Here is a 26,673-nt window from a genome sequence, read left to right on the forward strand (position 1 = left end):
ATCCCTTTCATCCTATTTACAGCAGCAACAGCATTTCGGATTCTGGCCTGGCCTGCTGCCAGATACAAGCAATACATTTCCTCTGGTTGCAAGCAATAAAATTATTCTGTCTTTGTTATTCCGCATTTCTCTGGATCTTTTTGAAGGACATCAATGATTCTCTGCCAGCATTACTGTGATGAATTATATGCTCTAGCTGTTTAGCACAAGGGTGAGCTATACAAAGCCAAAGGAGAATGAATTTTAAAAATTATCTATGAGTTTGGGGGTTTTTTTTAAACCAATTTCATAATAGTAATGCATATATAGCAAAAATATTAAGTGCAATTAGGGAGACAATCAAAATTACGGCATTCACAGACTGGCTGTTACTTTTTTTGCATGCTTCATGCCTGTTGTCTGGTCTTTTAGGATCAAAAAATTAAAAGCTCTGTTCAGCTTGGGAGAGTCCATGTCAGGTCTATGCCTCCCAGGTGCTTTCATGCTTTTGAAATACCTGTTCCCGTCTTCTCTTCTTTTACACAAGTTATGCCCACATGTTCATGACTGCATTCCAGACTACTCATTACATCATATTTTCCAGAAATTTAATTAAGAATATTCGGAGTGCACAATGCCTAAGTCAGTTTTGAGAATCTCTCAATTCTTACTTTTACAATCATGAATTACTTTTTTTCTTTTTCCATTGAAATGGATACCATTTTTCCTTCTAAAACTTATATTCGGGGCGGGATGGCAACCTTTTAATTTCAAGTGCATTAAAACTGTATTTTCTCACATACTTCCTTGCATTTTATTGTGAAGAATGTGAGCGGGTTTGCCTGAAAACATTACCTTGGTTAAAAAAAACTGGTACGTTGTCCTGTTTCCTCCAGTTTTTTTATTTTCGTTGTGTGGTCTATGGGTATTAATTTTGAGCATTCAGAACTGCAGAGACACGGTTCTGTCAAGTGCAAACCTGTCCCCCTCTCCTGAATGTCCCGCGTGAAAGGTTATACCTTTCATATGAAATGTTCTGTTTTATTCTACCCCACCCAAATTCTTATGTCACTTTCATCACTGTGCTACGATAACATATTCCATCAGTAAGGTGAGGCAAGCAAGATCTGCTATTTGTTTCTTTTTCCCTTCCTCTCTCCAGAAAGAAGTTTACTTGACTACATTCGTTAATTGTTACAACCGTTAAAGGTTAGCATTAAGGGGGTGGGGGTGCGGAAAGGCAGTAACTTGCAGTATAAAAGCGAAGGTTTAGAAACCCTTTTCCTTCTTTGGGGAATAAAACACAACAGCCTTGTTAAATTGAACCTGCCCTTTAATTCAAGCTTACTTGATAGCCTTACACAGTACTTTTATCCTTTTGTCAGTATAATCCATTTTGCTTTAAGTTCTGGGGTATTTTCTAATTTGATACCATCCCTCTTTTTTTTTTCCTTTCCTCCTAGTTTAGGGGAGTTTTGCTTTTAAATTACATCACACACACACAGAGCGTATCTGCGTGTTTATATACACGCACAGGGCCACAAAGATCATCAGAGGGCTGGAGCACCTCTCCTGTGAAGACAGGCTGAGAGAGTTGGGGTTGTTCAGCCTGGAGAAGAGAAGGCTCTGCGGAGACCTTATAGCAGCCTTCCAGTACCTGAAGGGGGCCTACAAGAAAGCTGGGGAGGGACTGTTTGCAAGGGCATGTAGCGATAGGACGAGGGGCAATGGTTCTAAACTAGAGCAGGGTAGGTTTTGATTAGACATTAGGAAAAGTTCTTTACAATGAGGGTGGTGAGGCACTGGAACAGGTTGCCCAGGGAGGTGGTGGAGGCCCCATCCCTGGAGACATTCAAGGCCAGGCTTGATGAGGCTCTGAGCAACCTGATCTAGTGAAAGACGTCCCTGCTTACTGCAGGGGGGCTGGAGTGGATTACCTTTAAAGGTCCCTTCCAACCCATTCAATGATTCTATGATATATATATATATATATACACACATATACATGCATAAAAGCTGTCATATATTGGTTATTCACCTAGCTTCCCATGCTACTTAAATATTAAAGCAAAGAGTATTTTTTTTCCCTTTTGCTGTCACCTCTTATCAGTCCTTACTCCCAGATGTTGCTCTGAACCCAAAGCCTCCTTTTCAAACCCCAGATGATGGTAAGGGCCCGAGGCCACCCAAGGCTTCCCTTGACCCCTCTCTTTGGAGGGGTTATGAGGGGGACGGGTTATGAGGGGGACGGCTCATTACCAAGCTACGCGTACCGGCTCAAAGGTGGGCTGCTGCCTTTATCCCCCGCCCTCCTGGGTGCCTCTCTAACCTCGCACTTGTCGCCTCCTTCGGTTACACCCACCCGCCCCTTCAAACCCGAGATGGCGGCGTCAGGGCGTTGAGCCCCCCTCAATCCCCCCTGCAGCGCTTTAACCAATCAGCAGCCGGAATGTAGCCTCCCACCAATGAGGAGAGAGGTTGCCTCCCGGCCGCCGCCAGCCGCTCGTACCAATCAGCCGCTGCGGCCCGTCGAGGTGGCAGGTTGGGTAGCCAATGGCTAGAGACGAGAGCCCGCCTCCTCGTCCGCCCCGTTGCCGGGGCAGCCGCTGGCAGTCGCCCCTTTAAGCGTAGCGCGGCAACCGCCGGCGCGTCCGCCCGGTGGGCGGGCAGGTACCGGTGTGTGGGGCCAGGCTGGGCCCGGTGGGGGTGTCGTGGGGCGGAGGGAGGAGCAGCAGCAGCTGAGGCGGGGGCATTCTTCCTGGGGTCTGTGGGACTTGGGAGCGGGCACGGGGCTAGGCCCAGGCCTAGGCTTTGCCTCAGGGGGGCTGGGGGCGGGGGAGGGCTCGGATATGCAGCTGCGGATCTTACTCCCGACGTGCTGCTGTGAGCCGGGCTGACCGGCTTGGTCCCGGGGCAAGTAGTGGGGAAGGCGGCTGGGCCCCGGGACTCCCAGCGTTGGAGTTCAGGCGAGGAGGAGAGGCCTTGTCCCCAGCGCTGGCGGGTCTCAAGCAGCAGACCTTCCAAAAAGCAGTGTGTGCTGGGCCACAAGTGTTCGGTCCCTTTCCTCAGAAGTCATTTATTTTAGGGTTAAATGGTTGCACTTGAAATGTACTCTCACGTGTAGTCATTAGCTGTTTTAAAAAGCGTTAATTAAAAATAATGTTCTATGTGTTCCTTAATATCTTCTCCCCAGTGAAGGAAAATCCCTTGCTTACGGTTTGGGAACTGGAGAGCTGCTTTCGGGAATGGCTAAGTTGAACTAGGTAAGTCTACATGCACACGAAGTATAGGTGGAAATATGAACAACAGCATGGGACTCCTTGGTAGAGGATTTAGAAACATAATCTCTTTTCCTGGTTGTAGGACTGGCCTGTGTATTACCTATTTGGACGACTGTTTCTTCATCTCTGACCTGGGACTTATAGCAACTTTTTAATTTTGAGATCTGCTGCTGAAAGTAACGCTAAGTATTACTGTCGCAGAGTCAGATAAATTTAACATTGTCTTTTAAACACACATAGCATTTCAATTCACCAGAAGCTGGTAAACCTAGAAGAGATGCTTACAGTTAAGCTGCAGAAAGCTTCCCTAATAAAATATTTGCTCCTCACTAGAACCTCTTTAGTGCGCGTATATTTTGATGTGATACAAGTAAATTACTTTGCTCCTCTATTTTCTGGAAAAACTACAGTATTTGTATGTGAAAAAGATGGGTGGAGGAAGAGGAGGGAGACTTAATTTCTTTTGAAGTTATTCTTTTTTCTTAAATTCAGTACTTTAACAATTTGGATTGATGCTTTTTTACTTGCCTGAAGCTGGCTCTTTCTTGTGCTGTCTGTCTCTCAGAATAAGTAGAAAAACTGAGTAGACCATTAGAGGTCAGTATTTGTGCTCAGGAAGTGTCATGTGGCTACCAGTAAAAGCATCTAGCTGCTTCTGCTCTTAGAAGGGTATTATGATTGAAAAGGACTTAAAAAGTTTTATGAGTCTTGCATTACAGAACTAGGCTCCAGATGTACTTTAAGAGAAGAATTACTCAGTAATTTACCTTTCTCTCTTTTGCTTAGTATCTGTAATACAGTAGTTCAATTTCTGTTTCTGTGATTTACTTAGAAGCAATAGGGAGCCAGTATTCTGTCACCATTGCAGTTGCTTTTTGTTCCCTGTTTTGTCTGTCACATCCTTCGCAGTGACTTGGAGCTTGACTGGTTTTTGCAATAATAAGCATGTTTTCAATACAAAATATGTAAATAATAGCAATAGTAGAAGTTGCTGAAGTGAAGGAGTAAGAAATTCTGGAAACAAAACTGTTTCTAAAGTTTGTACGAGTCCCAGATTTACTTCATCTGTTCTGTACTCATCTGATCTTGATGCATGAGGCTTCTAAAAGCATGAGTGGAGCTGTTAGAGGGAGAGGCTTGGGGTTTTGGGGGTAGGAGGGAGCTTACTAGACCCACTGCTGACGCCCCATGTTTCACTCCTCACAAACTTATAAAATGTACCAGGGGAAAATAGGTATCTTTGTGGATCTTACACGAGTTGAACTTATTTTATAATCAACTCAAACTAGCTGGTAACAATTGAAAAGTCAATGAACCAAAGCGCTTCTTAATTACACAGTCCTTAGGCAAACTGAAGTAAAACTCAAATATCCTAGTGATTCATTCGTTCTCAAGATGAACTGTGTGTTCTTCATGTTAATCAAGCTACATTATAAACTGGTGGAAAACTGGATTTGGCAAGGCTTGATAGACTAAGGTTTCTTGTTTTGTATAGAAATTATGATAATATTACCAATTTATAAACCTGAAAACCATCTGAAGATTCAGAAAATGTTTTTGGCGATGTCTCAAGGAAGCTTTTATTGGTTCACCTTTTTCAATTTGTTTTCAGTCCATTGCTTTTCAAAGTACTTCCAGAATGCATCACAAATTACTGTTCGTTTATGTTGCTATATGTCAAAATGATACTTAGCAAAAAATTCTCAAAAGTGGGGATTATCAGTACAGAAACAATGGCTAATCCTAATCCTCTAGTTCTTACAATTTGCCTGTTTGAAATACAGTCAGTTATGAAAAACATTCTTAAAAATTATTACCTCTTCAGTGAACACTTGTGGGACTATAAAGTAACTGATCAGTTTTAAGCCAGTAAATGAAAGTGAGTGTTCTTGCTTTGTATATATAATTAGACACCTTGATGATTGAATTGTAGGCACTTCTTTTTTTCCCCTAAATGCAGACCCATTTGTTTTCATTCATAATTGTTTTTCTTCTCAAGAAAAAGTCTGTGCATGATGATTTCTTTCTGTCCTTCTGTGTCCTGAAGGCAGACAAAATTTGGGTGTACCTTGGCTATGTTTACACTGTTGAAGATAGTGTAATCGCCCCCATAGCGTAATCCCTGCCTCCACACAGGGCTTGGTTAACACCTCTAGAAGTGGTGGTGCCTCTAACACTGGTGTGCCCGCTCCAGGAGGATTCCTCTGGATGCCACATGTGGCCCTGGGACCCACTTGCATCCAAGTCACAGACTAGGTTGCTTGAATTCCCAGCAGTTTGTTTTATTCAGCTTGTTAGGAACAAAACTGGGAACACAGATGCAGAGCCAAAAACTGATTGTTAGTCTAACTAAAATCTTAACGGGCTAATCGAAGACTTACTATTAGTCCAGATACTAACACAGTTCAAGCTATATACAGTGATGATGATATAGGCACAAGCTCTAGTGCCAAACCCTTTCTCTGGTGTTGTCTTCACCCACCCACTCTCCCTCTGGGACTTGGCTGGCTTCAGCTGGGAGGGGGAATTCTTTACAGCAAGTCATCAGTATCCCAAATCCTTCCTGCCAGGGGGAGAATGGTGATGGTTTCTTTCTCCTTGCCTTGGGTCCATTTGGGATCATTTTTGTGTCCTTGTTAACACACTGTGCACCTTGCTCGTTATTCTGTTCTGTTCAACTCTGTTCATTGATTCATGATTCCACATTACATCTGAATTTATTACATGTGGAGTCATTTACATATGTTGAGTACTTGTTCTTTGTTCTATATGTTGCCTCAAAAACTGGTTTTACCCAGCTCCCAAGACTGCATCCTGTTGGTGACCAGTAATTAAGCACAGGTGGGCTGTTATAGCTGTTACGGGGGCCCAGTGTTGTCCTGTGTTTGTGCTTTCTGGCCCCTGCAGTCACCCATACCTGTACTCCTCTGCTGCATTTTTGCACTAACTTCTTGTTATTGCTGTCTGTTAGTTATAAACATAAATGTAGGTGGTAGACACTTGTACGAAGCAAAAAGCTCAAACAAATTAGATAAGTCCCCTGGTTCTTAACTAGTTTTGTTGCAGTTAAATAAGCTATAGCAAAGCTCCAGGCGCCCAAGATGAGTTCAGACAAAGTCTGACGGGTTTTGTGGTCCATGTTGTTAGCTAGAAATGGAGCCTTTGGAGCCTGACTCCTGGAAAACGTAATCCAGGAGTCCAGCACAGACTGGGATCTACCTGGCTGAGGAGCAGCATTGTGGAAAGGGACCTGGGGGTCCTGGTGGGCAACAAGCTCAGTATGAGCGAACAGTGTGCTGCTGCGATGAAGAAAGCCAACAGGATGCTGGGTCGCATCAACAAGGACGTCACCAACAGAGAGAATGAAGTTATTATCCCACTTTACTCAGTGCTTGTCAGGCCACACCTGGAATACTGTGTTCAGTTTTGATCCCTGCTGTACAAATAAGATGGGGACGGTCTGGAGAGAGTCCAGAGAAGAGCCACCAAGATGATCAAAGGACTGTGAAACCTGCCTTATGAGGAAAAGCTGAGAGAACTGGGTTTGTTCAGCCTTGAGAAAAGAAGGCTCAGGGGAGACAAATATTTATAGGGTGGCTACAAAGAAGGTGGAGACTGCCTTTTTACAAGGAGTCACATGGAAAAGACGAGGGGTAATGCGTACAAGTTACTCCTGGGAAGATTCTGATTGGACACAAGAGGAAAACTTTTCACCATGAGAACAATCAGCCATTGGAATAATCTCCCCAGGGAAGTGGTGGATTTCCCAAGATTGGACACTTTTAAGATTCGACTGGACAGAGTGCTGGGTCATCTTGTCTAGACTGTACTTTTCCCAAGAAAGGTTGGACCAGGTGATCCTTAAGGTCCCTTCCAGCCAGGTATTCGATGATTGACAACACCACACTTTATGTGGGTTACAAACACGACTACTGTTTGGAAAATTTTTTTCAGTCAGGATGACTGTAATAATATGAGGTCTGTGTTACAGCCTTACAGAGTACTATTTTTATATTTTATATTATTTTAGTATTTAAATATATTAGTTTATATTTTATTTTATATTTTTTGCATTCCCTGAGATTCTGTCCTGTGGAGACAGAACTGATGCAGTCTTGCCTATGCACCCTCTAGAGAACAGGTTGTCCCCAAAATTCTGCCTGTGTTTCAGTTTGGTCTTGGTTTGCTCTTCAGGGAGAAAAATAACATATATTCTGTGCAGATGTTTTTGAGGCCAGGACTCGGGAGTGGAGGTGTTTGGGAGTAGTGATGCACCCTGATACGTTCTAATAATCTTACATGATCTTAGTTTTGCATTTATGAACATATCTGAGGATCTTCATTACACTTAAAGACAAACAAGGTAATACAATTATGGTTAGGTATATACTTTTGAAATATCTTTAATAACTGCATTATTTCAGAAGAAAAAAGAACAGTCATTACTGATCGTTTGAATGTTCGCAATAACCAATACCTTCCATCTCTAGGACAAGTGATCTCAAGCATAGCTTGTCTTCTTTCTGAGCTTTGCAGTGCAATTTTAGTTTTCATCAGAATCCTCTCTGACATAAGTTTTAGGCATGTGATTTATTTGAACCACTTCAAAAATACTTAGGTGCTTAAAAAACATTATTTTGAAAAGTTACTCCCCAGGTAAAGACAGACACTCTCCTCCAAATAATTCAGTATTAATTTCCCAGCAGCTGCCCAGTTTAGAAATATTTATTCCTCTAATTCCTTCTGTATAGATTATGAGGGCAAATGGATTCCAGTCACTCGAAACAGTTGTGCTGACAGTGAACTAGGCCAGAAAACTTCAATTTGTAACGAAGCCTGTCTTGGGAGCTGAAGCTTCTGTTCTCCTTGACTATGCAATTCTCCATGTATAGACAGTGGAATAGAAGGCCGAGAAGCATGCTATGTTTATTTTATTGGGAAATAATATAGTGAAAAGCTTACAGCTCATTTACAGGTATGTTGTAAAAGAGTTATGATTGAAAGCTGCTCAATTCTTTGTGTGTAGTTTGCTTTACCATTTAGAAATGGGCTAGGAGCTTCTGTCACTCAACAGGCAGAACTGATGGCCTCTGATGCAAGTCCTATCTATTCACCCATTAGATGCTTGATGTCCTGAAGTTGGATTGAAGTGAGATAGATGGTGAAATAAGCTTGAGAGAGAGACAAAAAACATGGGAGGCTGAGCATAGGCAGTAAAATACTTCTTAAACTGATGAGAAAATTCTTTTCACTGGGAAGGTGAGGAAAATTTTAGATACATTTGTTCCATTATATTCTCAGGAAGTGTCTCCAAAAATGCAAATAAGGTCACTTTACTTTGAGATTAGGGGATTTTTCAGTTTGCTGCAGGAGTAGTCCTTCTTGGTTTATACCTGCTGCGGATATAATGTTTACTGTATACCAGCACTGCGGTCTCTCTTAGCAGATATGAAAACCCCAAAAGGCTATATCTGCATTTTCCTATAAAGCACGTGACACAAATTTGTGTGCTCCTACCAGTTCTTGAAGGCATGAAACACTAAATGTAGGGTACGAGATTACTTTCTGGGGCAAAGACTGTGATATATAGGTACAGTCTCATTAGCAGTTAGGGACAGAATGTCCTCCAGGCAAATGGGAAAAGGGATTTATTTAACATCATTGGAGTGTCAGAAATAGAGACATGGAAGATTTAGTCAAATTCTACAAATATCTCAATTCTAGTTACACAAATGTTAGTTTATTTGGTTAAAAAGCTTTTAAATAGGTTTACATTATTTTCTGAATAGCGCCAAGCTTTCACTTGTCTTCTGTTTTGTTTTTCCAAATGCTTTTCCCTGCTGTCTAACCTGGGAGTAATTCCTTATTCTAGATTTAGCCGTGTTAATTTTCTTATTTCTCTTTTGGGGATGAAGCGCCTCAAACTACTGAGTATAATACTAGTAGCATTCCTAGAGGGATGTCTGTTACATTTAATATAAATAATAAGGCTAATGTAGCACAGCACATGGCAAAAGGTTATAGGAATCCTGAATAATTTTACAGGTTTTTTTACCTATCTTTAACAGCAAAACCATTCTCACTTTTTTTCATCTCTCTAAATTGTTACAGAAAAAATGCATTCTGAATAATAACAACTGCTTGCTGAACTGAACTGCAAAGATCTCATGCTTTGGAGATGAAGATGATAAATCCAAGGAAATAATCCAGCTGCTGCCATTGTGACAACTGAAAAGTCCTTTGTGTCAAAATGAACAGTCTTTGAGAAAAATCTGGGAAGCGGTTAAATCTGAAAAATGGGAGAAAGAGTAAGGAGCCCAGATTCTGAACACGACAGGAAATCAGATGGGGATAAAAATAGTGACTCCTATTATTCAGATGAAGATAATGCATCTCATTCATCTGGCCAGTCGCCAACACTAAGCTATCCGTCTACAAGCCAAGAAAAAAGAGATCACAAAACACAAACTTCAAACAGCCTTGTACACTACCAAGGTAGGTAGATAGCAGAAACTGCTGCTTTGTAACTGCTCTAAAGAGTTAATTATCTTTGAAAACTGAAATAAAAGTGGGAAACTACCATTATAAGAGTCTACAAATAAGGTTCGTGTGAATTATGCTACAGATGGCAGGTAGACTGTAACTGCTCTGTTGAAAACTGAAATTAACCTGTTCCTGTATTAGGAGGATTTTTGGTCATTTTCAGAATTATTCGTATTTTTCTTAACAAGTGAGTTTGGCTCTTATACTAGCCTTTTGTTGAATCGTGCTGATGATCCTCTCTTTCTGTCTTTGACAAAAAGACTCGAGGCCAAGGACTCAAGGCAAGTCTTTACTATGCAGTCAGTAAAAGAGAGACGATTGTTAACATTTCTCTGACAAAATACCCTTAAAGATATCCATCTTGTGGCAGTCTAGTTGACTAAGCTTTACAGTGTAATACTGGGTACTTTCAAAAAAACAAACAAAAGACCCCTAATGTGGTAAGACAGAGAAAATGCATTTGGTGAAAGTTAATGTGGAAATTCAAAAGAAAGTTTTTCCTAGTCCTTCCTTGTGGGTAAAATACCTCCAATTTGAGATGAAGTAACACTTTGAGCTCCCTCACACGCAGCTCACCTACATAAGGTGCTTTCTTGGTTGAGATTGTGGGGAAGTGAACATCCCTACAAAGGGGAGAGAATGGTTATACAGGTCCTGGGCTGAAGTAGGGGTGTGAAGCTTCTCTGCCATACTTTGACAGCTTGTTCTAAATAATTGCACACGTTTTCTGGTGAAGTCGGAGCATATCTTGCCTTTCTCAGGCAAGTGCTCTATTCCATTCGTTAGGTGCTTGATACTGTATGAATGATTTGGCCAACATTATGACCTAGAGCGCGCTAGAAGATATAACCATAAATACTGAAGTTGCCCAGGGGGAATATCTCTTCAGATCCTTGACAGTGTTGGTGTCCTGGTGCAACCGGTGGCATCTTGTCCATAGCAGTCATGGGTTAGCTTTCTGGGAAACAAAAATTGTGCTATTTAATTTGGAGGGGGCAAACAAATGACTAGTTCTTTGATTACATAGTCATAATTGAACACAATTATTCCATGAAGGTATTGTGAATGTCATGTTGTTCTTGAAAGACACTATTCTTCAGTAGTGCAAACTTGGTATCAGAATTTTCTGTTCTGCCCGAAATGTGGAGAAATTCTTGAAGGGGTTGGAAGTCCAGGGTTAATGAGAATTCTCTTAGTTGGTCATAGGAGTGGCATCATTTCTGCAGTGCATGTATTAAATAATCTTTTCACACCTGAATGTGACATAAGTATTTTTTGTAAAGGGAAACAAACCCCTTCTTTTTGTTTGCCCAAGCTGTGGGGAAAAAAAGAGCATTATGCAGAAAACGAATGAGTATTTCTGCAAAATGTTTAGAGGAAATTATAGGAAAATATTTTAAAGCTGGGTTTTTTTGGCTGTAAAATATTGTCTGTAGAATAGAAACATGGTGAATGCCAAAGGGTCGGAAGAATTTGCTGTCACACACGCTCACTGTCTGTGTATAGGTAGCTGCACTATTGCTGTATCCCAGCTTTCAAGCCTGAATTATAAGCTGCTGCTCAGTATCTTTCCTCTGAACACTGCTGTACCTTAATGAATTATGCACTCTCTATATAGTCAGTTGTTTTAAGAGATATTTTTTGTGAATTATAAGCGTCATTCCTTGAGAGGCAAATAAGGTAGAAACAAAATGTTTAGTTTTTATCTATGGCAATGATAATAAAATAATAATATCAGAAAGGAATGCGAGTGATGCATGCTAGTAATCAGATACGGATACTCTGTGAAAAATAACTTGTGATACAAGAATAAATTATTAACGTAAGAACTGAATTTTCATGGGATTTTTAATTTTGCTTTGGAGGCTTTTTGCATTGAGCCTTTGAAATCTGCTGTTTTGTCTGTAAGCATGGCAGCTGGATTTGAAAATACTACTGCATTTGTCTGAGAGAATTACATCTTGCATAATACATAACTAGCTAATGCTCGGCTAATTGTTGCCATTTTAAAAGCATTTGATAATATTGTATGCATAAGAGTACAGTATTTCTAAAACATTTTAATAAACATCATCAAATATTAACAAAATATGAGTGTTGCTTCTGATACAATTTGCAGATGATTACTTTACAGTGGTCCTATGTTTATGGCTGCAAATATTACCTCTTACAGCAGATCACAAACATAAATCTCCATTTTTTTTTATCTATCAAAAGGAACATAAGTCTATCATATATGTGCCTTTTATTGTCTGGTTTGAAAGCTGCAATCTCTGCTAAGTATTGTAAAATTTTTTCAGGCAGAGCTTTATTCCAAGAAGGATGTCTGAATAGACAAATTGCATTGTCTTATAGTAAACATGCTTTTTATTTTTCCTTTCTTAGCCACAAAGAAATTGGGTTCCAAATATGCACCAAGCAAAAGAGGGACACAATGGGGTTTCCGTTCTCAGAGCCTCACTAGGGATTCTCCTGCAAAAGATATAGATCTTGTTACAAAAAGAGTTCTTTCTGCTAGGCTGCTGAAAATCAATGAGCTCCGAAATGAACTGACTGAACTCCACATCAAACTAGATGAGCTGCAGAAGGAAAACAGGGCACTGAAGAGGCTTCAGCACAGGCAGGAGAAAGCCTTGAATAAGTTTGAAGATACGGAAAACGAAATCTCTCAGCTCCTTGCTCGGCACAACAATGAGATTAGAATATTAAGGGAGCGCCTACGAAAATCTCAAGAGAGAGAACGTGCAACTGAGAGACGGCTGAAAGATTCGGAAGATGAACTGTACAGAACAAAAACTGTCTTGCAGAAACTGAAAAAACTGTCTGCAGATAAGCACCTTGCCGAAAGAGATGACCTGGCAAAGAAACTAGCCTATGCGGAGAGCAGGCTAGAGGAGAGTGAAAAAAGAATTAAGGTGAGATGACTTTCTTTTCATAAGAAATTCTGGTACAGATATTTCTTACCATAGTGAGCTTCATGAATTGTATTTTTTCACAGTTGTGGAGCAAATAGAAAAATGTTCTTTTTTTTGTTTTTACACATAAGTAGCATCAAGTAAATTATTTCTGAGGTGACTATATACTTACATACTTGGTAGTTGTGCATTCAAATTTCTATTTACAAATTATATACAAAATTGTTAAATTAAGTACAAAATTCTTGGTATTTTGTCAGAATATGTACTGTGGACATGTGCTTTTAAGTGTTTTTATAACTAGTAATAATGTTTCAGAAATGCATGCATCTATAATACAACTTTATGCAATCTAATTTATCATCTGGGAGGGGAAGCATTTGTTAAATATTGACTGGCTATTTAGGGAACTGTATACTAAAATTCTAAAAAACATACGTATAGTAATTCTTTTTCAATTTTGTGAACTGCATTCATGCAGTGTTTGATTGTCCACTATTCTGCATATCTGAGAGCTGAGCTGAACAAAATTACAGCAATTTTTTTTTTAATACCAAAATGAGCTTTGGAATGTTTTATGGGTATGCATTTTAGGAATTTTGTGCAATATATTTTAATTTTGTTCAGCAGAAATGTTTACATCTTTGTAAGCATGTCTAAACACGTCTACATTGTAAAACATGTCTAAAACCTCATCTTATTTAGAAATAATTGTGTTGCCACTATTAAACTGTTGGTAGCTGTATGTAATACTATTTTTAGCTGAAATTATGTTGGTCATTAAAATGGTGTTTAAAATTTAGTGTCTATATTAGTAATTAAACCTAAATTACATTACAGAGATAATAGATCTGGAAATACAAAGGATTAATCTGGAAACTAGGCTTTCATAAAATAAATACCAAGATATAAACTGCTGAGCTACCTAAATCACCTCACCCTGTAGTGTCACTATCTGGCATCTGTAGTTTTATTATCAGGTATTTCAACGTTTGTAGTATTGAATAACGTGAAAATGAATCATGCTCTAAAAAGTAAGGGATTTTTCTTTTTTTCCTTCTCTCATCATCTCAGGTTCACTTAAAACAACTATTGCAAAGTGAAGGTGTGTGAAGGAAAGCATGATGACAAATTTGTTTCTAGTAGAAAGGTTAAATTTTTTTTCTTGTTTTCTTCTAATCCTGCACTTTGAGGGAGGCATTCTGTTTCTTAACCATCAGTTTGAGATTTGTCTTAAGAGATGGGGAGGTCCATTGCGCCAAGAGCCTTGCAGAAAGTAGTGTGTTCCCATTATGTCCTCAAATCACCTCTCAATACTCCAGAAGGATGAGCTGCAGCATTTGCAGGTGCTCTGTCTGCCCCCTCAAAGTTAGGATTAAGGGTTTAAATGTATTTAGTGTTACAGCAATGGTGGAGCCAATATCTGAATCCAAAACACTGGTTTACTGTAATTTGTTAAAAAAAAGTACTTCCATTATTAAAAAAAAATATTATTTTATTTTAATTGAAGGATCTGGAAAAAAATCTTGAATTAAGTGGTAGCAGTTTTCAACGAGAGTTACATTCAAAGAAAAAAAAGATGCATGAGGTTCAAGAAGAAAATAGAGTTCTCCAAGAAGAGCTTAATCAACTTAATCAGAAGCTGAAGGTAAAATGTGAAGCAATACAAGCTGCTAACCATGTTCTAGCATTTTATCTTTGGAACTATCTGTAATCAGGTTTGAATAGTTTACCAGTGATTGCACTCTCTGATGCGTACTTAATTGTATACTACATATGAGTTCTTTTCCTGCTTTAAATTGAAATGTTCTGTGCTCTGACCCTACGGTGTTTATAACAAGAATGTCTCTGTGTTAATCATTATTGTTAGCACTAGTTAAGAAAAGCAAGATCAAGTACATAACCAAGCATTGCCATTAAACCACAAGATCTACTGGAAAATTAGGTTTTGAAGGCTTGATTTTTAAAATTAAATCTGCAGGTATTTACAGTACTTTATGTTACTAATGTACTTACATTACAGTGGGTTTGTGTAAAGATTAATTTCATGTATTTGCGATACCCACGTGTGTTACTAAATTTGTGCAAAGGTTTATTTGCCTCCCCCCACTCCATCGTTGCCTGAATTCTAAATTTCAGGACTGAAAATATTGTTCTACCTAGTCATTTTATCTTTAGAAAAAAAAATTAAATAAGACTTGAACTGAAGTACTTATTTTCTAGGAAAATTTCCTTGAAACCCCAAGTCTCATGCATATTTAGATAGTGGAGATACACCAGTTTACCACCTTACTAGCTGTCAAGCAAGTAGCAGTAGCATCACTAACTCAAAAACTTACTTGTTTAGAGTGTTTTAAGCCTGACTTGTTAGTCGAGAGTTTGATATTTTGAAAATATTTTCATTATTGTATGACTGCTGATAATTCACTGTTCTATGTATTTTATTCAATAAATGTAATGAAAGAAGAATATGTCTCTGATGCCGCGGGCCCACCCTGTGACAAGTAACATTGCTAGCACTGAAATGTTTACAATACTGAAAATGCAGTTATGCAATCCATGCTTACATTGTAAGTCTTATTCAAGTTTATGGAAACATTGGCATTTAGTTTTGTTTTCACTGGAGAGATGCTTCCCTGCACCCCTCAAGATTATTTTGCTAATGAGTTTTTTTCAGGGGGGAAGTTTTGTCTTGCTTTCTTATAGCATAGGAAAAGTTAAGAATGTGATTATTCTCCTTAAAACATTGGACATAGTTATTATTGATTGCTTTACTCTGTTCTATTTACAACATGTATTTTTAACTTAATTTGCAGCTTTGCTATATTAACTAGTAAATGAAAACATTAGTAACTTACTCTATTATTCCTACCTTTTTCACTCACAGGAAAAAGAAAGAGAACTTGAAGCAAAAAATATATATGCTAATCGTATGTTGAAGGTATCACCAAGAAAAGACATGGATATCATCCAAAGAAAAAGAGGTAACTTATATAAAACAATAAAGGCAGAAAAATTAATAGTGACACTTTTAAATTACTCTGCTAGGTTATATCATTCATGCCATTCAGTGTTTGACCCTACCGCTGCTTGTTCAAGAATGTTTACTTTCTTGCACTGCTTTCAACACAGCACTGATTACAAAGAAGGGCACGTTGTTTGACTATTCTGTAACTGCAGCAGAACCAAAACCCAGAACTTCATCAAACAGCATTCTTAACTCCTTTCATACCAGATGTTCCTGGGTAAAGGAGGAGGGGAAGACTGTTTAGTAAATTCTCTAATAGATCATAGATAATATGTATATGACAATAAAGTACAGAAGCTTTAAAAATATGTAACTTCACTGCTATGAATATTTTAGTTATGCTTTTTATTTACTTTTTACTAATTCAAATTTATTGTCTGTCAGACGAGCTGCACTCTTTTTCCTGCCCAAAGAGTACATATGTCCCAGAACATAATCTTCTAAAAGTATCAGTGCAGTGATTTCTTCTGGTGTGACAAGGCAGCCTCAAGCCTTATGCTACCCCCATAAATATGTGTGTATATATGTGTGTGTGTAATGTATTTAACCTATTTTCACTCGCTCAGTAGAATCTACTTGTCAGAAGAAGCAGGAATTTATGGGACTCTTTTAAATATTTAATGCCAGCATTTCAAACAGTTTGTCTGCTGCTCGTTTTTTTTTATAGATACGTTACTATTATTCTATTTAAGGTTCAGATTTTTTAAAATGTCATTCCATAGAGATAAGTGTATGTGTTTCAAAGATACAAACAAGTGAATTTTAATTTTATGAGTTTGCTTCTTTACATGTAGCTTCTGTGACAAACAGTAAGATGAATGAGATATTTTGTGGGGATTTTTTTGAAAAATATTCACTATACTGTAATGTCTTTATAAGTAGTTTTAAGGTGGTTTTTTTTTGGTTTTTTTTCAGTAGAAGTTTTGCGTGCAATTTTTTTATTAGCTTTTACAGATGCTGAAAACAACTATGTGAAACTTGTCAATGCTTTCCTCTTCCATTGGCTCTGATACTGTCTTTTATTTTTGCTGCAAATCATTAAAAATGAGAGATAGGTATATTGTGGGATATTTTCAAGTGAAAGCATTACTTGATTAGTTTGTATTTTCCACAGGCAACAACCAAAATATTAAAAAAGGTGCACAGCTCACAAAAGCTGTACAGACCAGTGGATACTTCTCACCAGTAGAATTTCTTCCAGAACCAGAACTTATCTGTGGTGACACAGTAAACAAGAAAGAAGGAATTCTTCCGAAAATAGTGAGTTCCATAAAAATTTGATACTTGCTTCAGATAACTCACCTATCAGACTGAAAGTTTAATGCAGAGCTTGTATTTTAGAAATTATGTGGGAATATACAAATATAAATAGATAGAAAATATAATTTAGAAAATATTCTGTTCTTTAACAGAAATTCTACCCTTCCAGAAATATCATGCTCCATTTTTGTGACACTTAGTTCATCATATTCTAGGTCTTACTGATAATCATTAGCTCCATTTGGGGGTTTTTTCTGCCACTGTCATTAGTTCATCATATTCTAGGTCTTACTGATAATCATTAGCTCCATTTGGGGTTTTTTTCTGCCACTGTCATTTCTTTGAAGTTTTTAAGACTTCATTTTGGTTTTCTCCCCTTTTCTTTATTTCTAATGCTTATTTGAGCAATCTGTTGTAACAGTGCTGGCTGCCTTGTCTTTTTGCTTTGGTCTTAATTATGGTTTCTTTTACTTTCCAGATTTATTTCACAATGCATAAATCTAACACTTCCTCTTATTGTCATAGTGCTGGTATTTCTTCTGTCGTTTTTCCAGCTTTGTGAATATGGTTGGAATTTTTTGTTGTTTTTCCATTTCCCTTTTTATTACAAAATAGTACCATTAGAAGTATTGCTAATGCTTCTGTGACCTCAGGCCAAAATCAGAAAGATTTCTAAGGTATTACAAATCAGAATGATACAGATTCTGGTACAAATTGTACAAATTCTGATTACATAAGGCTCGGCCTATTTGTCAGAAATAATGCTCTGATTATGGTCACGACTGGCTTCCTGATAGGGCTGAAGCTTTTTCATGACTGTTTCATTCATATATTCTCTCTTCCAAAATCCTTTCTGTAAGTGTGGATGTAGTTTAATATATGCATTCTTCCAGCACATACTGAGTTAGAACCACACAGTTGGTACAAGTGCAGCTTGTACCAGTTATATGCCATCTTACAAACCTCTCTAGGTTGTATATGGCTATGGCTACTGCTTTACGTAACGTAAGTTAGATTTGGGAAGCCTGTGCTTTCATCAGTTTTCTAAGTCAAGCTTTTTAAATACCTGGCTGCCATCTCTTTATGAAATTGTTTTTGTGTTGGTTTGTTTGGGGTGGTTTTTTTTTAATATAATGATGATAATCTTTTACATGAAGGGAAAATATGTGAAGTTGTTTTGGCTAATAGTTATATTTTCGTTGTTCATTAAGTAGTAACTGTTTCTCTTATTTTTCTTAGAAGTGTATTTCAATCTAGACGCTTATTTTACTCTAAAATAAGCACAAGCTACAGAGTTAGCGTGCACGTGTTGGGTTATACTGGCTTTCTCTTCACTTCATTGCCACTTCTTTTCTGTGTTAGTGATTTTTACTGCTGCCGTTAATACCTTTTCTGCAGGTTCTTTCCTTTTAAATGTGTATATACACTCACTAGCTGAATTTTTGAGCCAAGATTAATCCTTTCTTTTTCACTGTTTGTTACTTGATACTCCATAAATTTAAGTACCCCCGTGAAACGCTCTGAATCTACAACCCACTCACTAGAGTAAAAAGATCAGGTTGTGGAAATAGAGGGTAACTAATTGCTTGCTTGTTAAAAGAATAAGGTGGTGGGCTCTGGCCTTCTATTAAAGTCCTTGACATAGACAACTTCTGACTTCTAAAGAGAACTACGCTTACACAGTGGTAATTTTGCTTTATGACCTTGTAGCTGCAGCTTTCCTGAAATGTGTAATACGGAATAGAGTTGATTGTCTGGTCATTTTGCTTCTGGTTCCTAAAACTATGTTAGAGCTGAGAAGATTTTTAGAGCCAAACCCCTGGGTTGTCAAAGCTGGTTTGGTTTAGATGACTTGCTCGTTTTTGTATTTAGCAGTAATGTGATTTCAGAATCACATAAAACTTCCTGATTTTGTTTGTTTTATTGATTATTTTCCCCCATCAGTTTCAGTTTTGTATTAATTTATTTCAGGAAAAAGAAACTCAAGACAAAGAATGGAAAGAGCAAGCAGACCTCCTAAGACAAGACCAAGACAAGGAAAGGGAAGAGAAATTGAAACGTTTTCAGGAAATACAGGCTTTGGAGGAGAGAGTTCAAAAGCTACATGATGGTAAGGAAACAGGCAGCTGAAGCCTGGAAAATACACCATAGAATACTAATCAAGTGAGGCTGCTAGTTTCTTGTGAGAAGAGCAAAATGATTTTGCAGAGATCGCTACAGTGGAAAATTATTTTCAGTTATATTATGCAAAGAGAATCAGAAAGAAGTACGGGATATAGAGTAATCTGTATCCTGTATTCAGCTGTGATTAAATATGCAGCAGCAAAAAATGCTGTCCACTAAAAAATATGGAAGCCTGAGAGATTTTGCTTTACAAAACAAGGATGACTTAGCAGGCAAATGCTGATGTTATCTCTGGCTTGCTAGATGTTATTGAGCTAGGCAGTAGATTTTTACTATTATAGAACAAATCTGCTTTCCTTAATACAGCCTGTTTTTTCAGTACATATCTACTTCACTTGTGTCACTTGAAATTGTAGTTTCTCTTTTCCTTTGTGGTTATCTGAATCATTTGGTGTGGCTATTTGAGAAATGTCATTTTCTATCATTATATTTTAATATTGCTTTTTTACTCATTTGATTTCCACACCATCTTAATGACTTACATTCATAAGTCTCTTAATATTTTAAAGTATTTTAGATGGACTGCATCCTGCCATGCTAAAATACTCTTTCAGTGATTATAGTTAATGAGCAGAAACACTCATTCTAGATGACAAAGAATAATTCTAAAAATCCATAGCTGCTTTCAGAGGTAAATTCTGTGTAAAATCTCCTGCCTCCACTGGCATCAGTGCACAACTTACACAAGCCAAGAATCTGCTCCATTGTGTCTGTAGGATGAATCTGACCTCCTTTCCCATCTTACAGTATAAGCTGATATTTTCCCCACCTTACATACAGGAAGGTGGCTCCTTACTTCACTTAGTATAACGATATGCTCCTGGGGAAAAAATATATTAAATATATTAACTGAACTGTTGCAGTTATTTCTGTAAGCTTGATCTGAAGTACAATAGATAACGTGGAACTTCTTGAAAAGGTCAGTCAGAAATTTGAATAAAGTGTGTTGATGGGCCCAAGTAGTTGTATTCAACTTTTGGCCGAACACGTCTGTTGTCTGGATAGAAAAATATTTTGAAGAGAGAAGTATTTGGGAAGCTTCCTTTTTTTGTACGCGTAAGTATTTGCAGTTTCTATCTGGAAATTTTTTACTGTTTTGTACCTTTTGGTGTCCCTTTATGGCTGTGCAAACTGACATTTGGTATTTGCACAGACACTGTCATTGAGTTCACGTGGTGATTCACAGAACGCTTGTGTGAAAGTGTTTTCTGTGTGCAGCAGATGCAGTATATTTTAAATCATTCACAAGTTGAAACTGGTAATGACTGCTATGACTTTGGGGCCTGATAGCTTCACAAGAATAGTTCCCTTCATGGAAAAAAAAAAAAGAAAACCAAACCAAAAACACATATCCCAGAACTGTCCTGAGGTCAGTGATGCTGACAAAGAAAAATAAAGAACTGTGCAAGTCAGAACTATTAAAACCAGTGATCTTGTATTCATTTTCATTCAGACCCGGGAAATGGGAAGGCAATTGGCAGAAATGAAATTCTGAAAACTCTAAAACATGGATAATGTCCTAATCCCTTTGGAAGATGACAGTAAACTTTCATATCTTAGCAGAGAACCTGGTGTGAATTTAGTTGTCACTTCTGAAGAATTTATTTTTGCAGTAGGAAAACCACGTTATGCATAGAAGAGTGTATGAAAAACTCAATGGCTTTTGCTTGCATTATTTTAAAAATATTCTTTTAAAGGCATTTTAAAACTAAAACACTTTAAATAATGTTTAAACATTTCCTGCAGAGTGGGAAAGGGAAGAATATGACAAGATGAAAAAAGAAAGCAGCTTTTTATTGGATAAAGAAGAGAAAACAAAGACGGAGACAGAAATCCATAAACCTGAAGTAGAGAGAGAAAGCACTGAAATGCTGGAAGAGCGGCAAAAAAGGGAGTTCCTGCTTGCTAAAATGCAAGAAATTGATAGAGAAACTCAAAATGTAACAAACGTGAGACCTGCTTCCCAAGCACCACTCATAAATACAGCAAGAAAATCTGATTCATTGGAGAAAAAAGATAAAACTAATCAATTCTTTGAGATTCCTGGGAGGGTTACGAATGGATTTCCTGGAGATGGCAGCCAGGATGATGCCACAAGAGCGCAAGGGCAGAAGCAACGAAATGTAAGGACCGTAGATTTAAGTAGTGAGTTAACATTTGGTAGTTACATACCTTCCTTTGGGAAAGGATCAGGGAGACCAAGTTGGCTTACTCAAAAAAGTGACAACTTAGAAGAAAATGTTAAGGAAAATGCAGATAGCAATAGTAAGAAAGAAAAGAAGTCGAATTTAATGGAACAACTATTTGGAAGCAGTGCCAGTACCATCCTTCTTTCTAAAAATAACGATACAACACCCCTTGACATAGATTGGGACTCTAGAAATACTCTTCTTGTTGATAAAAACAGTAAAGTCAAAGTAAAAGAAGACAATGACCTTTTTGGTGAAGGAAGAAACTTAACCAGACACCGTTTGCAACACACTACAAGCAAGCCAGGACTTAAGACCCTTGGTTCTTTAGAAGATGAAATCGAAGAAGTAGTCTTACAATGATCATATTTTTATGTGTTTCAAATGTAAATACAGAAAAATATTTTCGTGTAATATTTATTAGATACAGAATTGAAACATTTCAGATATATTGTAAAGCCTTATGAAGGAATAATTTACATAAGTGGGTATATGTATAGAGGAAAGATGCACTTTAATAGAACAGCCTATATGCAGAAAATTTCTTCTAAAATGTAGTATCCAAATACAGACATTGGAGATCTGGCAGTGGGTCTTTTGGCAGAAAGACAGGGAACGGTGTCCTGAGGGACTTTGATAGATGAGATAGGCGCTGGCTGGCCCTTTCAGTCAATTGGAGAAGACGTTTTTGCCCCAGTCACTGTTGCCACATGGCACCATGTGACTTGTGCAGCTGTGGCTTGGGGTCCCAGAGGCTCGGTAGCACAGAGCTGGCAGGGATGCCATAGGAATGGAAGGACTTGTAAAGGCTTACGCTCACTTGTGCCCTTTGCTCACGCTCTGTCTCGCCCCCGTCACGCTCCCTCTCACTTCTGTCTCTTGGGTACTCGCTCTGTCCGCCCGCCCCTTCTCTCTGTCACTCTTTCCCTTTACTTGTTCTTTGCCCTCTCTCTCTGGCAGTCACTCTCTAATTTTTTTTTTTTAAGACTTACTGGTGTGTAATGGTATGTTAAGTAAAATTGCACTTCTCACAATTACTCTGCAATTATTTGTTGCAGACTGAGTTGGCTAAGAAAGGCGGCAAGCTTTTATGTGGCAGCCTTGGCATTCAGGGCAGCTACTAGATGGGCATCTCTGGCTAGCCAGCATAGGAAGCGTTGGGGTGTTTTTACCTGTGGGCTGCTCACAGTTCACTGCTTTTCATTTGGAGTACTTTTTTTAGGCATCAGATATTTTCTTTCTCAGGCATTTGGAGAGCCTCTTAAAACTCTGTCAGGAGAAGGCATGTGTAACGTCAGTGTCATGAAATGGATAGAAGAGACGTACCTAGCACAAAGGCTCAGGTAGAAAGAGAATGTTCTACACTGCAATCATGTTGTCTCAGAAGAACATCAACAGAAACACAACTGACTCAGGAACAGCTGATCTGTCTTCTGCGTAGGTTTTCTGTAGACCTTACTACCAAATTTGTCTAACTCTTCTCATATATTCAGATTATATTTATTACATAATGCCATTTTTTGTAATTTCTGAATTTTGTATGTGAAATTCCAATCATTACTAAGTCATTTTTTAACAAAATGGTTTTATTAAATGAGTTGAGTAAAATTTTTGTGTGTAGGTCATCCTTAACACAAAGTTCTGACATTTTTATATCATGTTATTGATACTGGGGGGGAGGGGGGTTGGTAGCAACACTGCTAGTGATGTTATTCACCAGATGGTGCCATGTACACAAATTAAAAAGGTAGGCAATGAAGGATTTAGCAGAGGCATTACAGAAAATAAGTTGAAGTTCATTCCTTACTAGAAGAAGAGATTTTTGAAATGCCTCTCTGATATGCTCCCTATGAGCCTGATTCAAAACACACTAAAGTACAGAGAAGAATTCTCGTGATTTCAAGATGCTTTGAGTCAAGATTTCTCTGAACACAATGGCTCTTCTGAAAAGAAAGGCTGCTGTCTGCATCATGCAATAACTTTGTTTGTTCCCCCATTCAGAAAGGAAATTAGTCACAGATCCAGACCCAATGTGTGGCAGCATTCTCACTAGGCACCCTGTTGTAAAGAGCAACTCATGTTCACCTGCTTGCTTAAAATCCCAGTTATATTGATTATAATATTACAGAATGTAGCTGGGTCGTTTTGCTTGCAGATGGTCAGGATATCAGGACAATTCTGACCAGCAACAGTGAATTCAAGTATCTGCGTTACTCTTTCGCAATGACTTCTGTGGTGTAAGAGGTAGGACAACGCAGGACTTCTGTGGTGTAAGAGGCAGTTAAACGCTGTAGGTGGCTGTAAGTAGATGGTTATTTGTCTTCCCTTTCTTGTCCTGCTTGTGGTTCGGTGCTGCCCTTCTAGAAGGCACTTTGCTCCTGAAGACGCTGCTGGCATGGGTTGTTTATTTTTCTTTCCTGTGGTTGAGGATTCTAAAGCATAAAACAATGATGTAGCTGCTGATCATGTAGCGTATGGAGGGTTGTTTTTTGTTTCTTTGCGAGTCAACCCATTAACATCTGGCAAATTCAAACTGTCGTGCTGAACTGACAGGCCGTGCTGTTTCAACTACAAATGTATAGTTTCTAAGCTGTTTCCTATTATCAGCCCCTTCTTAACATCATAAATGTTCACATCCTGTTACCAGACTCTTCCTGAAGCAGACACCGTGGCGACTTGCGCAAAAAAAAAAATAAGGTGTATCTGCATTAGGAAGGTGAAAACAAATTAATCTGCTGGGAACAGTATCACAGCTATAGTTTCCCTCCTTGCTCTCTATCACTACAGCTTAGTCTCTTTTCTTGATACGCTTTCCAGTTTTAGAGTTACTTGCATGCAAATATTGTTGCCAGCTCTTTGAGAGGGAATCTTCTGTTTGTGGGGGGAAACCTTGGGTCCTCCTAACATCTGTAAGCAGTGTTTCTGCTGTTGAGTAACAGTTTTCTGCTGACTGGGACTGGAAGCAACTTTTGCAAGGCCTTAAAAGGGTCTGTGGAGCTTACGCTTGGGCACACGGATCCCCTGTGGTCCTCTTGACCCCTGGTCTTAACTACTGTATCCAGATAGTCTGTGTGGTGCTTTTAGTGGTGGCAGTGTTTGTTTAATAGCACCTGATTGACTGTGAAAGGATCCATGTTTTGTGGTAAAAAGTTGGTCACAAATGCTTTGATGGTGATTTGTGTCTGATTTGATGTTTATGTCCAGCTGTAGATTCTGTTTGTTAGATGTTTGGATCATACGGCTATTACATCTGTTGCGTTTTGCTATCCTTCTGAACCACCAAAGGTGGTGGGAGCAATTCCTCCATTCCAACAGGAAAAGATCATTAAAGTTTGATTAACTGTTACAGTGAAATATTCAGGGAGATTGTTACTGTCCCAGGAAAACTGGTCTTCCAGTTCTGATCCCAGGAGAGTGGTCATCAAACAAAAGTATCTGAGGAGCGTCTGATGAAGGTGGTCAGGTGTCAGGGCTCACCTGACAGAGAAAACAGGCAGTTTTAAGAGTAAAGATTTTTCTCTTTGGCAGAGGAGATAAACGGTGGAGGGTGGGGGGAGCGTAGCAGATCTTTTCTTACCCAGAAGAAGAGATGTGAGCTGTAGGAGGAGAACTTGGGATGCCCTTCACAACTCTGAACTGAAGCCTGAAGAACACTACGGTGGTGAAAAAAGTGAACTGAGAAATGCTTCAATGTATTGAATATTTTTGTCAGATCTGCGTCATCTTTGGGCTAGCTATAGAGTAAAAAAAAAAAAAAGTAATTTTTCAGAACCCAAATAAATCCTGTGTTTCTGATTTTGCTCCGCCTATTGCATACACGCCTAAAGAAGTGAAATGCAAATCTATAGCCCTTCCAAAATGGGGGCGCTTGGATAGGATGTGCTTGGGATACTTGGTAGCCTCAGGTTCATTGCTGGTCCTGAGACAGAAGGTCTAATCCAGCCCGCCCTGAGCCTATTTGCGCTGTCAGGAGATGTGAAAGAATATCTGATCTGGCACATTAGGAGTAGGAATTTGTTCAGGGAAATGTCTTGGGGCAAATGGCTACAAGAGCATCAGCAGGGCTTTTGCTGATGCTTGGGCTCTAGAGAGTGCTTTGAGTGAGCCTTTGCTATTCAAGAAAATAGCAACAAATTCTGCATGGCGCTCTAAACCAGAGACCAGCAAAAATTGACACGGCAGAAGCGTGCGCCATGGGGAGAATCGTGCTGCCAATCGCAGGAAGGGAGGTTTTGTTCCCAGAGTTGCATGGCTTCGCTAAGCCTGACCTACTCTTGTTCCGAGATGACAACTTTTAAGCATAAGACATGCCCTGGGTGACATTGCTCGTTTATAAAATTCCCTTTTGTTGGATCAAATTTAACGTGGTCTCCTGTTTCGAATTATCTCTTTGATTAGCTGCAAAGTTTTGATGTCTGCAGGAGGAGAACAATTGCATCAGTGTGCACTGTCAGGCGGGACTTGTGGCTGCTGGGGAGTTGCTAGGATACCTCTCTAAAAGGTACGATTCACTTGATTAACCACCAACCCAGTTTGCATGAGAAATATTTTTTCCTATCTTTGTTTTGTGCTGGCATCAACTGTGCATCAGATGTGCACGTGTGTTTAGAGCAAGCTACAGGTTGATTGTCGTGTGTGTCTTTTGCCTGCTTTTGAGATGCAAGAAAAAAAACATAACAAAGAATCCAGAGCCATTCCAGTAATCTGTAAGGTGAGGATTACTTCCGGGGGGAACATCAACCATAGGGGAACCATGGGAAGGTTTGACTTCGGATACGCATTTCTGGTGTTATAGCTAAGGCTTAACTTTCTATCTGTGAAGATGCAAGGGAAATTTTCATCTCCTATGTATTATTTTCTATCCCCGCTCTGAGCAGGGCGTTGCACCAGATGACCTGCCAAGGTCCCAACCGAAGCGACTCTTATGATTCTGTCATCCTTGCCACGTCCCACTGTTATTAATGCTCCCTTCCAGCAGAAATCCTTTGTATAAAGCTCTTTCGTGCTACTTGCACAAAGTTGCCTCAGACACATCCTGTGTGTCCATCTGTTCTTGAATATGACAGCATTGTTTTCAGGACACAAATCCTAACTCAACTCTCCCTCTCCACAATAGCTGCTTTCTGCATGCTCATCCTTCCAATACCCTTTTTTTTTTTTTTTCTTCATCTTCCTCTTTCCTGAAATATTTTGTTCAAACTTTGTCTTCAGGACCCTTTGCTGTTATTTCTGTGAATCTTCCCTTGTTTCACAACCCTCTTTCTTCTCTTTCCCTCTAACTTTCATAAACTCCT

The 26,673-nt window shown here is 38.9% G+C and overlaps 1 protein-coding gene across 5 annotated transcripts; it reads left to right on the forward strand.

Moving 5' to 3' along the window:
* The first annotated feature begins 2,560 nt into the window (after positions 1-2,560).
* LCA5 (lebercilin LCA5) lies at positions 2,561-25,997 on the forward strand. 5 transcript variants are annotated; one of them, XM_074581321.1, is made up of 10 exons: positions 2,561-2,649; positions 3,173-3,242; positions 9,372-9,755; positions 12,189-12,718; positions 14,229-14,366; positions 15,606-15,702; positions 16,861-17,006; positions 18,978-19,116; positions 20,937-21,313; positions 25,778-25,997. In XM_074581321.1, the coding sequence occupies exons 3-10, from the start codon at positions 9,557-9,559 to the stop codon at positions 25,862-25,864; spliced, it is 1,713 nt and encodes a 570-aa protein (XP_074437422.1). In that variant the 5' UTR covers positions 2,561-2,649; positions 3,173-3,242; positions 9,372-9,556; the 3' UTR covers positions 25,865-25,997. The 5 variants fall into 5 exon arrangements, with proteins under 5 accessions (XP_074437422.1, XP_074437421.1, XP_074437418.1 ...); XM_074581320.1 differs by lacking the exon at positions 25,778-25,997 and adding an exon at positions 22,625-25,116; XM_074581317.1 differs by lacking the exon at positions 25,778-25,997 and having other exon boundaries at positions 2,561-2,655; positions 20,937-24,055.
* Positions 25,998-26,673: the final 676 nt, after the last annotated feature.

This window comes from Larus michahellis, chromosome 3, assembly GCF_964199755.1.
Source record: "Larus michahellis chromosome 3, bLarMic1.1, whole genome shotgun sequence".
In the NCBI taxonomy this organism is placed as follows: Eukaryota; Metazoa; Chordata; class Aves; order Charadriiformes; family Laridae; genus Larus; species Larus michahellis.

Bases quoted from the DNA above. Each gene is read 5' to 3' on its own strand.
- LCA5 (XM_074581317.1), top strand. From the start codon at position 9,557: ATGGGAGAAAGAGTAAGGAGCCCAGATTCTGAACACGACAGGAAATCA. The intron at 12,719-14,228 runs GTGAGATGACTT...TTTTAATTGAAG, and splicing joins AGAGTGAAAAAAGAATTAAG to GATCTGGAAAAAAATCTTGA. The intron at 17,007-18,977 runs GTGAGTTCCATA...AATTTATTTCAG, and splicing joins AAGGAATTCTTCCGAAAATA to GAAAAAGAAACTCAAGACAA.